Consider the following 17,075-nt stretch of genomic DNA (forward strand, 5'->3'; position numbering starts at 1 on the left):
TACCAAGCATGAGGTTATAGTTTTAAGAGTATTGACAAAATGTTTTAGGTTCTGGACTTCCATTCACCTAAGAACGCGTTTTGCAGTTTGAAAAGTTCAAAAGGAACTAAACCGACATGGTTCATGACTCTGTGGACTCTGGTTTCTCATTTGGATTCAAAAATAGTGGAATCATAATTGGAGTACATTTGAGCATGAGTTTGGGGAGGGTCTCTACCAAGCATGAGTTTGTTGAGTCACTACCAAACCACATTTAATTTATTTTTTTCTTTGAAAAGATGACAGAGAGACGTGTCAGAACCAATTGAGAAACACTAGAGAGACCCACTAAAGAGAAAAGATTAGGATTTCCTCTGGTTTCTGCCTATTTTCTCTGTAAAACGCTTTCATTGATGATGATGATGACAACTTCTCAACCTTTTCAGATTTGGTGTTCATGTGAATACATTTTCATTTTGAGTGCTGTTATCCTCTGCACTACACTATAGCTTCCATATCATTTGTGCCGAGAACTAAGGTCTACCAGGTGATCAGTTATATATCAACTGAGCCAGTAGAAATGAAGGGGATAAGAACACACATTCCTATTGGATCCTCACTTCTTTGCCTCGTCAATGGTAGTATCAATTGCACTTTGAATTTCTAGAAAATTTGAAAACTCAAAATTGTTGAGTCACCATTAACCTGTTTCTTTTCAAGCCCACAAAGTAGAAGTTCAGCCAGGCAATGTTCATCAAAGGTTGAACGCAATCCCAGACTTACACATAAGATATTCCATCATCTGATCTCTGATGGAACTGAGATTGCCAAGGAAGGTTCTTTTTCTTCAGGATTCTCAAACTAACAATCAATACTGAACCAAATCACCAATTAAATTCTGATATTAGATAGAGCAGAAGGATGAGAACTAGGTCCCTGGTTCAATTTGGCTCTCACAACAAAGAAGGCTTTAGAAGGGAATTTACGGCTCTGATCATTTAACATTACCCATACAAAAGCATTCCTGATTGTTATTTTTAGATCATTCCTTACTGTAGAAAATCTGAGAAAATCAAAACCACATAAGAGATCCTATGCATCCAAAAATAGATGTCATATGGGTCAACGGATAGAAGACGATATCGTCTCATCCACATACAAGTTAGCCCTAATTATATTTTTTGCCTCTCCGTACTCTTCTCCTGCATGAAACACTTTTCCACTTGTTTGCCTAAGAAACTGGGTTTTTTAGAATTTAGGCGTGTAACTGAAACTTTCCTTATATAGGAATTCTGCAACTACCCAACCCACTTTTATAGTTCTAACAGAAAACTATAAGTAGAGGCAAACTACAAGATCGGATTAATATTTCTTGATAACCATGGAATATTCTAGGTTGTTATCTTTCTTGATTGTCTTCTCTTCCTGGGTTTTCTTGGGTTTCTCTCAAAGTACTGGAGGAGGTATAGGTAATGATCCTGCTACGGCTTGCCTCACTAAGCTTCTTCCATGCCAGGAGTCATTGAAGTCTACATCGACGACCCCAGCTCCAACATGTTGTGAGCCATTGCAGACAATGATCAAAACTGATACACAATGTCTCTGTGGTATGTATTACAATGCAGTGTTGCTGAAGAATCTAAACATCACTCAGGCAGATCTTTTGAAGCTTCCCAAGGAATGTGGCATCAAAATTGACATGACTCAGTGCAAAGGCAATTAAATCTTCTCCCTTCTAATCTGGGCTTCAGTTTTTCAAGATTTTAGACTTCTTGTTTGATCTGTGGAATATAATGTGATTTTATTTGTTATACTAAACCAAATGGGGACAAATTTAAATTCTTCTGTTTTTTTTTCTTTTGCTTCAGCACCAGCCGGTCCTGCCAGTTCACCAACTACTGCTGCAACAGGTACTGCTCCAGCAACCTCCTCAGGTGAGGTTCCAAAGCTTTCTTACGAAAAAAAAAAGATTGGTTTCAATCTTATGGTAGTGATGTTCTGGTTTGAATTCTACTTCATATAACTGATGGGACAACAGCTCTACACCACAAAATTTCAATTTTTTGATGAATTATAAGTACATGTTACTTTTTTTTCAGATAAGAATTCTACTGCTGGGAATTCAACCAAAAGCTCAGCAAACAGGCTCATCCCTTTTGGTGGACCGGGTTTGATTGTCTCATTTGTAGCTTTAATCTTGCCTCTATAGTAACTGCATTAGGTCATCATATTTCAAGAGAATCTTTTCCTTTGAATTCTCAAGGTTTCAAATACATGTAACCTATTTTGTGTAGAACCCTAAGATTGAGCTTTTACAACTGTGCTCACTAATGGTGAAGTGTCTCATCAATAAAATAAATACAATTTCACCATCTTTGGTGTCTTTTGGACGATTCTATTGATCCCAACACGGGTCCAAGAGCAATGCAATTCGAATATGTTCAAGGAATTATCCATGACAAATCCGTAGAGCAAAATTAACTTTCATTTTAATTCTAAAATTGGAATTTGAATCAAGTCACACTTAACATTGTGGGTTTTTCCTTGTAACCTAGAAAAGGGAAAAATTCATGGGTTACAAGTTCTTCTTCACCTTACATTACTTTCACTCATTTAGTAAATGTAGGTGTTACAATGATAAGAAATAAAACTATCATCATGAATGGAGTTAAGATTTAACATCCATGCTAAATTCTCATATACCACATAAACACAATAATTTTTTTTTTTACCTATTGTCTTTATTATTAAAACTTTTTGTGGTAATGATATGTCACACATACAAAGAAAGCAAGTAGTAAAATGTTAAAGAAAAAAAAAAAAAAAGGAAGAAAAAAAAGGAGGAAATTTCAAAAAACTAGGAGGAAAGGGTTCAAGTGCTATATTTCATAGACCGAAGGAAAGAGGGCTAAAAAGGAACTTCCAAAAAATTGAAAAGGGGAGGGAAATTTCAAAAAAATCGAGAAGGGCGACCACTGCATGATATGAACTTGTGCATATAAGGTTGGTAGTTTTACCATCAAAGAGTTGGCTCTATTGGCAATAATCAATGCCTCTTAGTGAAGTGATAATGAGTTTGACTCTCTCTGATAGCATATATAATAATCCCCCGCCCCGAATATATATAAAATCACCTTTTAATTTGAAGAAAAAAAAATGATCTAGAGTGAGGTTTTGTGTTCATATGGTATTACTATTTCTTGGAGGGGCAACTATGTCCTTCGAGTAGTGGCATGGAGATTAGGCGAGGCTGGGAAATTAGGTAAGCTGACAGAAACCTTTCTTCCTTGTTGCCAGCGAAAAGAAGTGATTCTCGTGGCATTAAAAATTATGTAATTCTTTTTATGGGCAATCATGTAGATTATGAAACCAAATAGAGTCTTGTAACTTTGAATTCATGACTGAACAATTCGGTTTTTCATATATAGATAAAGCTGAACCATGTGTATTATGTATTATTGTGTTTGTATTTCTTCCGTGATTATTTATTTTGTTATTTTTATGTAGGTCCTACACAAATACTATTCACATGGCCCCACACAGTATTATTTACGATTATTTTTTTGGTACTAGTACCCATTACGCATCCATTGACCAACTTAAATCCGTAAGAGGATGGAATTGAAATTTCATGACACTAAGGCTATGGCAGACTTGATTCATCGCCTCATGTTATTTTTCTTAGCCACCACTTCCCTTTTCTGCAAGAGCACTGTGAGCTTTAAAGTGGACAAGTTGTTCTCAAGTGGTCCTCCTTCTTCTATCTTTGTCTTTGGAGATTCATTGAGTGATACTGGAAATGCAGTTGAAGCTTTTCCATCATATTATGATGCCGATAAGTCTCCATATGGTTCTACCTTCTTCCATGCTCCTTCTGGGCGATTCTCAGATGGTCGTTTGATCATAGATTTCTTGGGTAAGAAACCAATCCTCAAGTAGTCCTGAATTTCTAATGCTTTACAAAAATTGATTAGAAGATGGTTTATGAATTGCCCCCTTTAATTACAGCTTCTAAATGGGGATTGCCATTTCTTCAACCGTATTTCAGCAATATTGCTCCCAACTACACGCATGGCATCAATTTTGCAGTGGGTGGTGCAACAGCTCAGAAAATCACTGATCCAGTGCCTTTCTTCCTTTCCTTACAGACTGATCAATTCCTTAGTTTCAAGCGCAAGGTCTTCAAAACCTTAAATGCCAAACATAAAACCAGTAAGAAATTCCTTACCTGTATGTTCTCTGTTTGTCTTTCTATCTCTTAATTGATTTAAGGGCCCCATCAAGCAGGATGTGCAGTTTCTCCTGTTCCACCAATGAAGGCATTCAACAATGGACTTTATGTGATATTTATTGGCGCAAATGACTTCCTCAGAGCTATTTTTAGGGACAATCTGAACCTTACAGAAATAAAACAGAAGACAGTTCCTTTGGTAATATCAGGAATCACCACAGCCATACAAGTATGAGTTGTTACTTACCTAAAATTTAGCACTTGTTTGATATTTCACAAACCCCATTGATGTTCTGATTAGAACTTCCTTCAATAGCATAAACGTGAATTTGAAAAACTTATTCAGGATCTTCGGAAGGAAGGAGCAAAGCAATTCTTGGTCTTCAATTTTCCTGCTATTGGATGTTCACCATTAGCATTAACTCTGGGTTCTTTGGAATCATTCAATTCGACAGATCGATTTGGATGCCATCAACTGAGCAGTACTGTTGTGAATTCTGCAAATGAGAACTTGGAAAAATCCCTTCATGATATTAGTGACCAGTTGAGGGACATACATATTACATTACTGGACTTACAGAAGTTTACTTTTGATGTGTTTGCAAACCCTGAAAGCTATGGTAAATGATAATTCTTTCCCAAATTTGAACTTCTAAGCTTGAGGCTGGAGATGGTTGCCTGCTGGGCTGTACTTTCCTATTACTTCTGGTTGTATCTACAAAACTATAATTTTACTTGCTTGTTTATACTATTGATTTTCTTGATGTAGGATTCCAGAGAAATGAGAAGTTCAAAGCTTGTTGTGGTTATGGAGGTGGTGCCTATAACTACAACCCGTTGATTTCATGTGGGAAGTCTGCACAAGCAAAACCTTGCAATAACCCAAGAGAGTTTATCAGTTGGGATGGCTTGCATTTAACTGATGCTTTCCACAAACGTTTTGTAGAGGAATTGATGAAAGGGATGCACTACTGGAGATCCATACATGGCTGAAGTCTGCTGGAATGGAATTGAGCAGAGGTCATCAAAGTGTTGCCCAATTGGTAATGATCAACACACCTCTTAGTGTGCACATCATGGATTTGACTCTCCCTATGGTATATGTAATAATCTTCCACCCTCTAAATAAATAAATAGATAAATAAATAAAAAGAGTTGATTACATTTGAAAATAGGAATAATTACTGTTGTCCCCTTGTACTCTGATTTTATTACTACTTTATCTCCTCTACTTTTTAAAATTGCTTATCTAACATTTAACTTTGTCTAAAATTAGTAATGCCCCTTTCCGTTAAGCTCAGTTAGTTTACTGATGATGTGGCATCTATATATTTTTCAAAAACCCAAAAATAACTCTACAATTATCTCTTTACTTATTTACTCTTTTGCAAGTTATAATACTATCATTAATTAACTATGGAGAAAATTTAACTTTAAATTAATTATTCTTTTCTAAATAGAAACTACCGAATAAAGAAAAGACTTGATTTTTCTTCTCTAAAAAGAATTTGCTGAATAAAGGAAATATGTGATTAAATAAAACTTAAAATAGAAACTAAAATATTAGGAAATATCAAATGTTATTCAAAGTTGAAAATTGAAAATCTCCTAATATATGCTAACCATTGTACAATGTGTGTCCCAACCAAGCCAAAATTTATTTTAAAATATAAGATTTGAAGGATATAATTGCCATTGAATATAGTTTCTAAAAATGAAGGTAATGTCATATTTTTTAACTTCTTAATTTTAGTGAAGGGCAAAATAGACATTACATATTTGATGTTAACAACCACTTAACACCGTTAGAAGTGAGGGGGCAACAGTAATTTCATAAAGAAAGAGGTTTGATTAGTAATAAAACCAAAGTACAAGGGGGCAATAGTAATTATCCCTTGAAAATAAGTGTTTTTCTTACTGATAAAAGAGAATAAACAAAGAGGGTAGGGGTGTCAATTTATAGCTCGAACCGGCCCGAACCAAACCTTAATGGGCCGTAATTGGGCTGAGGGTTGTGGAGCCCGCACCAACCTGAAACTGAACCGCAACCCGTTATAACCCGTTTTGTAATTTTACATTAAATAGTATTTGAATCATTATATTACCATTAGGTAGTTGGTATAAACAATTAAAAAAGTTAAGCATGAATTTAAAGATTAAATAGTCATTTTACTACTTAATATCTAGGTTCTTGTTTTCTATAGAATGGGTGGGTTTTTTTTAATCGAAATTGACCAATAGCAACTTTGTTTTCCATATAATTTTCGCTTTTGTTGTAGGATGTTCAATTGTTTCTTCTTGTTTTTTTTTCTTACACACCATAAACCGTTAGTCAGCCTGAATCTAAACCGTTAGTTAGCCCAAACCCAAACCGCACCAAACCGAAACCGGCCCGAAACCGTTATTTTGCTAATTGGTCGTATTTGGGCTAAATGCTTTTCAGCCTGAAACCGCACCGTTGACACCCCTAAAAGAGGGGAAGGGGGCAGACCAATATGTATGAGTTCAAATAAAATAAAACTGCAGCTCTAAAGATGAATCTTTTCCATTCATGACGTTGATATGTATACTCAAGATATCGGGTGCATTTGATAACGTTCTAAGAAAACGTTATTAGTATTTTTTTTGTTCATTGGGAATGGAAGAACATGTTAGAAGCATTTATTAAAATGGTTTGTTCTTTTGTTTTTTAAGAACTGACCGGTTAGAAAAGTGGTCGATGAACGCCTTTTGCCAGTACAATAAAAAAACGTTTTTACCAAAGAACAAAAACAGAAGTGATAAAATTAGTCCCGATTGAAACCTTAGAACGAGTTTATCAAATACCAACTTATTCTAATATTGTTCTAAAAATATTTTAAAGGAAGAAAAAAAAAAAGGAGGAAATTTCAAAAAATTAGAAGGAAAGGGTTCAAGTACTGGTATTTCATAGACGGAAGGAAAGAGGGCTAAAAGGTAACTTCCAAAAAATTGAAAAGGGGAGGGAAATTTCAAAAAAATCAAGAAGGGCGACCACTGTATGATATGAACCTGTGCATACAAGGTTGGTTGTTTTACCATCAAAGAGTTGGCCTTGCTGGCAATGATCAATGCTTCTTAGTGAATTGATCATGAGTTTGACTCTCTCTGATAGCATATATAATAATCCCCCGACCTAAATATATATAAAATCACCTTTTAATTTGAAAAAGAAAAAAAAAATGATCTAGAGTGAGGTTTTGTGTACATATGGTATTACTATTTCTTGGAGGGGCAAATATGTCCTTCGAGTAGTGGCATGGAGATTAGGCGAGGCTGGGGAATTAGGCAAGCTGACAGAAACCTACCTTCATCGCTGCCAGCCAAAAGAAGTGATTCTCGTGGCATTAAAATTTAGTAAAAATTATATAATTCTTTTTATGGGCAATCATGTAGTTTAGAAAACCAAATGAAGTTTTTTAACTTTGATTTCATGACTGAACAGTTCATTATTCAATTTTAGCACTTGGTTTTCATAATCCAATTTTTTTTTTCTTCTTTTGGTATCTTAAGAGGGGATGCAATAGTGACAATCATGTGCCCCTGTTACACAATGTTTAAATTTTTGAGTTCGACCTATGCAAATATTTATTAAGAAACAATCTCAATGGGAAAAATAGTTGAATGATTTCATATGAGAAAACCTCAAATATATAGGCAGCATACATCCCATGCTGCTAGATAATTATGAACAATAAAAGAAAGATATAAAACATAAAAATACAATACATAGAAATGTTTGTATGTAAATATAATACATGGAAATATTTGTATGGAAATGTTAATAGAGAAACCTAATCAAGCCAAAGCCAAATTAAGATTTGATGAAATGGAAGGATGAAATGGTTTGGAAAGAATTCAAATGTAAATAATGATAAATGGAAGGAATTCAAATGAAAGAGTGATGAATGGAAAGAATTCAAATGAAAAGATGAAATGATATGAAAAGAATTCAAATGAGAGAATGAAATGATATGGAAAGAATTCAAATTAGAGACAATTAGAGAAATGATGAAAAATCATCCTTCTCACGCCTAATAAGTATTAGCTTGTAACCTCACTGGTTCCATCAATATAGTCCTACCAGAGGCTTAGTATAGTTCCCAGAAGCCAGTAGCGAATTCCATGTCCAAGTTAAAAAGCACACAACAATCCAGTATAAAAAACAAAAAAGCAAAGAGAAATCAAACACGAAACATAGGACTACCAGTATACCACACTACCTGATAACACTGGGCCACCACCACGTGGTCATAATCCGATTTGATGGATCACTTTTGTATTTTCCAGAAAGACGGAAGACACATGGCAGATAAGCACTTTGGTTGAGGTGTAACTCAGCAGTTCGGGTTGAGGTGCAACTCCACTCCCCTTGCGCGCGGGCTTCTCATTACCTCTTCAACCAGAAATCACAGAGAAAAATGAGGATTTATGTTAAAACCAGATAATATGAAAATTTGAAATTCTTCATTTGAAGTCAGGCAAGAAGACAAGTACCCATTACCCATCCATCCATCCACCAACATAAATCTGTAAGAAGATGGAATTGAAATTTCATGACACCAAGGCTATGGCAGACTTGATTCGTCATCTCATGTTATTTTTCTTAGCCACAACTTTCCTTTTCTGCGAGAGCACTGTGAGCTTTACAGTGGACAAGTTGTTCTCAAGTGGTCCTCCTCCTTCTATCTTTGTCTTTGGAGATTCATTGAGTGATACTGGAAATGCAGTTGAAGCTTTTCCATCATATTATGATGCCGATAAGTCTCCATATGGTTCTACCTTCTTCCATGCTCCTTCTGGGCGATTCTCAGATGGTCGTTTGATCATAGATTTCTTGGGTAAGAAACCAATCCTCAAGTAGTCCTGAATTTCTAATGCTTTACAAAAATTGATTAGAAGATGGTTTATGAATTGCCCCCTTTAATTACAGCTTCTAAATGGGGATTGCCATTTCTTCAACCGTATTTCAGCAATATTGCTCCCAACTACACGCATGGCATCAATTTTGCAGTGGGTGGTGCAACAGCTCAGAAAATCACTGATCCAGTGCCTTTCTTCCTTTCCTTACAGACTGATCAATTCCTTAGTTTCAAGCGCAAGGTCTTCAAAACCTTAAATGCCAAACTTAAAACCAGTAAGAAATTCCTTACCTGTATGTTCTCTGTTTGTCTTTCTATCTCTTAATTGATTTAAGGGCCCCATCAAGCAGGATGTGCAGTTTCTCCTGTTCCACCAATGAAGGCATTCAACAATGGACTTTATGTGATATTTATTGGCACAAATGACTTCCTCAGAGCTATTTTTAGGGACAATCTGAACCTTACAGAAATAAAACAGAAGACAGTTCCTTTGGTAATATCAGGAATCACCACAGCCATACAAGTATGAGTTGTTACTTACCTAAAATTTAGCACTTGTTTGATATTTCACAAACCCCATTGATGTTCTGATTAGAACTTCCTTTAATAGCATACACATGCATTTGAAAAACTTATTCAGGATCTTCGGAGGGAAGGAGCAAAGCAGTTCTTGGTCTTCAATTTTCCTGCTATTGGATGTTCACCATTAGCATTGACTCTGGGTTCTTTGGGATCATTCAATTCGACAGATCGATTTGGATGCCATCAACTGAGCAATGCTGTTGTGAATTCTGCAAATGTGAAATTGGAAAAATCCCTTCATGATCTTAGTGACCAGTTGAGGAACATACATGTTACATTAGTGGACTTCCAGAAGTTCACTTTTGATGTGGTTGCAAACCCTGCAAGCTATGGTAAATGATAATTCTATCCCAAATTTTAAGTTCTATGCTTGAGGCTGGAGATGATTGCCTGTTGGGCTGTACTCTCCTATTGCTTCTGGTTGTATCTACAAAACTATAATTTTACTTGCTTGTTTATACTATTGATTTTCTTGATGTAGGATTCCAGAGAAATGAGAAGTTCAAAGCTTGTTGTGGTTATGGAGGTGGTGCCTATAACTACAACCCGTTGATTTCATGTGGGAAGTCTGCTCAAGCAAAACCTTGCAGTAACCCAAGAGAGTTTGTCAGTTGGGATGGCTTGCATTTAACTGATGCTTTCCACAAACGTTTTGTAGAGGAATTGATGAAAGGGATGCACTACTGGAGATCCATACATGGCTGAAGTCTGTTGGAATGGAATTGAGCAGGTCATCAAAGGGAACAAAGAGGGGAGGGGGGGGGGGGGGAGAACGGGGGGGGGGGGCGAAAGGGAACAAAGAGGGGAGGGGGGGGGGAGAACAATTTGTATAGGTTCAAATATAATTGTTGCTACACAATCATGTTCATCCCTTGGGCCGGATGAACCTGCAAGAATGAGCTCGACCATGGAGGTCGAGTCTTCACCTCTGACGATTTAGTTAGGAATCCGATTGAAGAAGACAAGAAAGTAATTAACAATAATAATTCGAATAGTGATGGTTCTATTCAGTGTACCTTTCTCTTGTACTCCTTCACATTTTTATAGGTTTTCTACATATGAGTTCGTCTCGAACTAAACATTACTTGGATTGCAATACAAACTTTAATGATTGAGTCCTACTCAAATATGAGTTACTGAGTCCCAGTTGAATACTTTGTCTTCGGTTATCAATCTACTAGGATTCACTTTGTTATCCTGTCTTTACGCTTGTATAACCGACCTTGACTTAACTGTTCGACCTGGGTGTATCCGACCTGGATTTATCCGAACTTGTTCGAGCCATTTTATTTATTCTATATCAATAACAAAACTGCTGCTTTAAAGATGAATCTATTCCATTCATGATGTTGACATGTATACTCAAGATATCGGGAGTATTTAGTAACATTCTTAAAAAACACTTTTAGCATTTTATTCTATATCAATAACAAAACTGCTGCTTTAAAGATGAATCTGTTCCATTCATGATGTTGACATGTATACTCAAGATATCGGGAGTATTTAGTAACATTCTTAAAAAACACTTTTGGCATTTTTCTGTTCTTTGGGAACGAAAAAACAAGTTAGAATCATTTACTAAAATATTATTCTTCTGTTCTTTAAGAACGGACTATTAAAAAAAGTGGTATGAAGAATGTCTTTTGCAAAACAACAAAAAGATGTTTTTACCAAAGAAGAAAAACGAAAGTGATAAATTTAGCGTTGATTGAAAGTTTGAAACCTTAAAACGAGTTTATCAAACACCAACTTATTCTATTAGTATTCTCAAAATATTTTCAAAACAGATTTATCAAAAACTCATTTCCAAGCAAAGAACAGTCTTTTAGTACATAAACATTAAAAATGATTTTGCGTAAGAACTAGTCTCTTACCAAACACATACTAAGCTGCCACAAAGTCAAAGCGGTAAATTCTTTAACATCTGATTCTTATGAAAATGAACTTTCTATTAGAGAAAAATCTACGAAGATGTCTAACAAATTCATCATCTTCAACATCTATGTTCCTCTTTAAGAGGCATTCAAGCAACTGGCTAGATTACCTTCACCACTAGTCATACTTGCGATGACCAAGATACTTTGCCAATTCCAGTAGGTTGCAATTCTCACAATATACAGTGCCAAGTCCAGGTAATATACATCCTCCTCATCCCTGACGTCAATGACTAACCCCAGCCAAAGGTATTAAACATATGATGCACCACAGATGACAGAGAGATATTGATCATGAAAACAGAAGGGTCATATATACACTATAAGGGGGGGAAATAATAATAATAAACATTTTCAAAGCAAACCCCCCCCCCCCCCAAAAAAAAAAAAAAAAAAAGAAAAGAGTGGAGATCTTATTATACAAATACAACAACAATTGAAGGAGAATCATACGTCAACCTTATCATGAATCATCCTCACCTTCATCTTCTCTCAACTACTCTGAATATCTACAACTTGAATACTCTAATCTAACCCTGAATTATCTTTTATTTGTCTCATCTAATGCTACTATTTACAAGTAAATGCTCAATTGAACTACAGCTTAATGATTGAGTTATTGAATGCCCTCAAATTTTAAGATATGGGAGATTTAATTATCCATGTAATCAACAATTTTATGGACTTGACTAATCTTGAATTTTGTATCTTCGGGACTTTGAATGTCGGTGGACCCTGCAACCATTTGGTTGCGACTGCCATTGTACTCAATGGCTTTCTGTGGGAGTTTGGACAACACAATATTCCCACCATTATAGCCATCCTTCAGAAACTTCCCAATTTTTGACCTCCACTCTGAAGTGTCCTCATTCTTCTTGCTATGAACAACTCTGTCACAATAGTTGAGCATAGAACCTAGACCAGTATTTGGTGTCCAACCATATTCTTCTAGTACTCGTGCTTCCCCCTCTGTCAAATCATCACCAACCTTGGACAACAAGAAGAATACATTAAATTTCAAATTTCCAACATAAAAACAAGCATTAATGATGTTTAAATCGTAAAACAAACTACAACAAAGAGTAGTTTTGACACTCAAAATAGAAACTAGATAAAAATTCAAATAGCCTAGAAGGTATTACCAACAGTGGCTTGTTCTCAATAATTGTATTCCTGCTACAGCTAACAAGCTTCATGGCGGTCACCAATCGCTTAATCTGCCAGTCGATGGGTAAAGAATCCACCAACTCAAAGAAGTATGTAGCATAACCATATTCAGGGCGCTCGAGGACAATTCTGCATTTTGTTAATTAACATAAGAAAAATTGTCTTCCAAATACAACATCGTGAGCATACAAAAGTTAAATTTAAGAAGGGACACCAGTCTTGTAAATGTTACACCTGTTATGCCTTGCAAAGACAAATATAAACGACTGAAGATCTCGGCACCATCCCCACTCAATAGGCCACTTCTGGATTTGCAAATATCGTGTCTATGGACAAGGAGAAACGTATTGTCATAATGTTAAATCATGATGCATACACAGTTTATATGAATCCAAGAAAACTAAATAAGTTGAAACCCATAATAAGTTTGAAGAGGCTTCCAACCTGCTCAACAAGTGATATTAAACAAGCCAAGCAGTAGCTAGCTTTTGATCCCTTAGTGGAACGAAATGATACACACTTCAACAGAGAAGAACTCTGAGAGAACACCTGAAATTGGATGGGACAAATAAATCAATAGAAATTGAGATGTAAAACATTTACACCATCAGGAGCATTAGAACCATGTCCCACCTAAATCATCTTTAAAAACTAGAGCCATTTTTTATAATATGAATTGAAATTGAATAACGACTTTTATCTCCCAGATAACAAAGAAGAAAGAAAGTTGTAACAAGGCAAATATTACCAACCAGAATCAGTGAAGAAGAAAAAGAAAACGAGAGACGGTAAATAACTTATATCATAGTCAAGTAATTTAAAACTTGGGCAGTCCAGAAGGAATTACAATTAAAGTAAATAACCAAAAGCAAGTATGCAAAGTAGAATGTGTGAATGGCTAACATGAAACATCAAACTAGCAAAGGGTATTATATAATGGCTGAAAAGAGGCAACACAAATGAAAAGACTCGTTTCCTACCTTAGAGATCACATCTTCAAGCTCTCCAAAGCTGTCCAAATTGGAAGAATCATCAAGAATATCTTCACCATCAATTCCCCCATAAAGTTTAATTTCATCCACTACAATTCCTTTGTCAACTAACACCTGCTCAGATGACATTTCCATAAGCTGAGTCCAGATATGCACGCCAAAATAAAATTCAACTCAGCCTTACCCCCAACTAAATGGGTTAGTTACTCGGATCTTTTTCATGCACATAAAAATAGAAACCCTATAAATACCTGCAGAAGTCCAGGAGCATCTTCCTCCAATGCTGTTTCAACTGAATCCCTGCATTTCAGTTGAAGCCCAGACGATAAAGCCTAATTATTAGAAAGCATGACTTATAAGAGAAAAAGGAATGGCTCAAAAGGAACAGATATTTACGTTGCAGTCTTTTTTCTTCTCCGCTGATTCTTTCTGTTCTTGGGTTTGGAATTTTCTGAAACTGTCGAATAATGGTTCCCAGTGGAAGGCAAAGTACTCTTGCAGTCATTTAACTCAGAAACCTTGCCAGATATTAGCAACTTGAACCGATCTTGGAGAATCATATGGTCTATCTCATCCTCATAAGATTCGAGATGAAATTCATCATAATCCCCCATGGCAAGCATTTTACAATTTGAAGCAGCACTTAAAGTAGCCAAGCCTAGACTTGCTGAACAATTTTTCATCATCTTGAACTTCTTGATGCCATCAGAAGGACTTCCAGCCATCGACAATGGTGCATCAACAGAATGACCATCATCCTTCAAGTTTCTGGCAATATGCTGATTACCATCCTCCAAAAGAAAAGCAGGCTCCCCAGGAGAAATACCCTGCAAAACATAAAATGAAAAAGTTAACCACAAAAAACCAAGGCAGTTATGCTAGTTTATAGGGCATTCTGGTGGGGGAATCCCATATGTTTTCAAAAAGAGACCGCGGGGGGGGGGGGGGGGGGGATTTAATGATGTCAGAATCAGCATGATCAATAGCCAACCACAAGAAGCTCCAAAAGCTACAATGGTCAAAGCAACAGACTCATGCCTCATTGGCCCAATGAAGCTTCACCACCAAATTGGACCTCCTTTCTTAGGATAAGTCTACAGTTGGGTTTATATTCATGTTAAACCTTTGATCTCATGACTTTTCTATGCATTAGGTCATTTTATGGACTAAGCTATGGGTACTTAGGTTGAATACGAATTTAGCTTCTATACTCAGTTTATTTTTATGACTTATGATAGAACAGATTTTGCTGGTTTGAAGCCATGGTCCAATTTAAGTTATTAGGATTCTCTTTTAGGCATAATGAATATTCCATTTTAGTTGTCCTTATTTTCAATGTTTATGGTGCTGGATTAAGATGTTGTCTTAAGTCTATTTCAGTTTCCTAATCAGTCTAAGTAAATGATAGGTTAGGTATTGGGTTAGGCATTTACTTTTTAGTGTAAGAATGTATTTTTTAGTCTATATACGAGGTTGTAAGAGGGTCAATTAGGAAACATGATACAATACAATACAACAATAACAATAAGCCTTGTCCCAACTAAATGGGGTCAGCTACATGGATTCTTGCCCTCCAATCAGTTATGTTCGAGGCCATGCTAGATACAAGGCCTAAGCCATACATATCATTTCTCACCACTTCTCCTAAGGTTATCTTAGGTCTACCCCTAGCTCTTCTAGTTCCTTCAATATGGATTATATCACTTCTCCGTACAGGGGCATTTATAGGTCTCCGTTGAACATGGCCGTGCCACCTCAAACGACTTTCTCTAAGCTTATCACTTATGGGAGCAACTCCCAGACCAACTCTAATATGATCATTTCTTATCTTATCCATCCTAGTTTTGCCACTCATCCATCTTAGCATCCTCATTTCTGCTACACTGAGTTTATCTATATGATTCTTTTTAACAACCCAAGACTCTGCACCGTACATCATAGATGGTCGAACAACGGTCTTATAAAATTAGGAAACATGATTATTACTTAAAATTGCTTTGCAACTAGCAACCTGCTGCTGTATTCATCCATTGTGAAAGCTCAGTTAGGTATGGGAAAAAATCTCTGGTGGAATAGATCTGGAACCAATTGACTCCTCACAGAGAGAAAGCACCCAGAACGTTATTGTGGGATTGGATTGTCTCCAACTGAATCCTTGAGATGGAAAGTGCCAGAGAGGTTTTAACTCACGCTGCCTTTCAAGTTAATTGAAGATCTCCTTCAAATTACTTGAACTCACCTTTGATTTTCATCAAATTGGTCAAGAAACAAGCTGCTGCCATGGGTTTTCTGCAACTACAGTAGTTATTGAGAACCGACCAGTTCTTCTTCTAATCCTCCATAAAGCTCAAGTGTCCTTTTTCATACATAAGTTTCTATTTTTGTAATTTTGCACTTTGCATCCATCCATTAGAACCCTTCCATATTTGAACCACAACATCCCCTTGCAAGCCCCACACACAATCCAACTTGCAGCCCCATCCATCAATCAAAACCCTAAAAATTCCCCCTAGTTATTCATGGGAAGACCCAATTTTCAAATCTCAGATCCAACCAACAATGTTGTCCAGTTGATAAATCAAACAACTCCCCCCCCCCCCCCAAAAAAAAAAAAAAAAAGAGACCTCAGGCCAGGGGCCTTTCTAGAACTCAATGCCAACCCCAGCCCCAAATTCTAATACTCAACCTTAATTTCACCAAAGATATTTTTTCTAAATCCCAGAAACCAAACCCTTATTTTCTAGAATTTGAAATTCAGCATTCATAACAGTTTTGTGAAAGCCCCAAACCTTCACTTCCCATCAACTACTAATCACAAATATACAAAGAAACCCTAACTTTGACCTTAACCATAACCTCAAGTGGACCTCACATCCAATTTTAGCCAAGCCAAATTTGCCTCTTCATACTATATATGCAATTGGTCCCTAGTTGATATTTTCAATCTATGGCTACATCACAAATAGAGCAACAAAATGACAAAGGCACATAAAGAATAAATTTGACAAACACATGCCTAAGCAGTACAGGAGCATGACAGATTGACAGTGCAGTGCATGAAAGTGCCTCATATGAGCTGCTAGTTTGTTAGATTGTAGATACATGGTGGAGTGTAATCTAAGAGAAATTTTGTTTTTAAAGAAGAGAGAGGGGGAGGTGGAGCGGTGTACTTCGAGTATAATGACATAACACGAAACCATGTCTACAACCCAAAATTTTAGTCAATGAGCCAGGTAAGAGATGTAGAGAAGACAATTCTACACTCTACAGCATGATTCAGTAATCATTAATTCAATATCACCCCCACCAT

The 17,075-nt window shown here is 36.3% G+C and overlaps 4 protein-coding genes across 6 annotated transcripts in view; 3 read left to right on the plus strand and 1 right to left on the minus strand.

The window, feature by feature from the left end:
* Positions 1-1,360: 1,360 nt before the first annotated feature.
* LOC149025425 (non-specific lipid transfer protein GPI-anchored 9-like) lies at positions 1,361-2,188 on the plus strand. Its single transcript, XM_089143573.1, has 3 exons — positions 1,361-1,694; positions 1,848-1,913; positions 2,079-2,188. Exons 1-3 carry the CDS (start codon positions 1,361-1,363, stop codon positions 2,186-2,188), a joined length of 510 nt encoding a protein of 169 aa, XP_088999699.1.
* A 1,368-nt stretch (positions 2,189-3,556) lies between these two features.
* On the plus strand, positions 3,557-5,324 carry LOC149025426 (GDSL esterase/lipase At4g01130-like). The gene is made up of 5 exons (XM_089143122.1): positions 3,557-3,895; positions 3,988-4,191; positions 4,267-4,439; positions 4,557-4,830; positions 4,980-5,324. The coding sequence occupies exons 1-5, from the start codon at positions 3,595-3,597 to the stop codon at positions 5,201-5,203; spliced, it is 1,176 nt and encodes a 391-aa protein (XP_088999248.1). The 5' UTR covers positions 3,557-3,594; the 3' UTR covers positions 5,204-5,324.
* A 3,265-nt stretch (positions 5,325-8,589) lies between these two features.
* LOC149025427 (GDSL esterase/lipase At4g01130-like) lies at positions 8,590-10,417 on the plus strand. Its single transcript, XM_089143123.1, has 5 exons — positions 8,590-9,069; positions 9,162-9,365; positions 9,441-9,613; positions 9,731-10,004; positions 10,154-10,417. The coding sequence occupies exons 1-5, from the start codon at positions 8,769-8,771 to the stop codon at positions 10,375-10,377; spliced, it is 1,176 nt and encodes a 391-aa protein (XP_088999249.1). The 5' UTR covers positions 8,590-8,768; the 3' UTR covers positions 10,378-10,417.
* Positions 10,418-12,016: 1,599 nt separating this feature from the next.
* Positions 12,017-17,075, minus strand: part of LOC149025428 (uncharacterized) — a 28,338-nt gene continuing 23,279 nt past the window's right edge. For all 3 annotated transcript variants that reach the window (XM_089145659.1, XM_089145658.1, XM_089145660.1), the window contains 7 exons: positions 14,162-14,592; positions 14,017-14,065; positions 13,754-13,879; positions 13,218-13,322; positions 13,008-13,099; positions 12,749-12,902; positions 12,017-12,594 (listed from right to left, as the gene is read on the minus strand). In XM_089145659.1, coding sequence (XP_089001785.1) covers positions 12,259-12,594; positions 12,749-12,902; positions 13,008-13,099; positions 13,218-13,322; positions 13,754-13,879; positions 14,017-14,065; positions 14,162-14,592 — 1,293 coding nt within the window. In that variant the 3' untranslated portion in view covers positions 12,017-12,258. The remainder of the gene's footprint in view (positions 12,595-12,748; positions 12,903-13,007; positions 13,100-13,217; positions 13,323-13,753; positions 13,880-14,016; positions 14,066-14,161; positions 14,593-17,075) is intronic.

The sequence above is a fragment of the Hakea prostrata genome, chromosome 2, assembly GCF_041222555.1.
Source record: "Hakea prostrata isolate BN-2017 chromosome 2, UWA_Hpros_2, whole genome shotgun sequence".
Lineage (NCBI taxonomy): Eukaryota > Viridiplantae > Streptophyta > Magnoliopsida > Proteales > Proteaceae > Hakea > Hakea prostrata.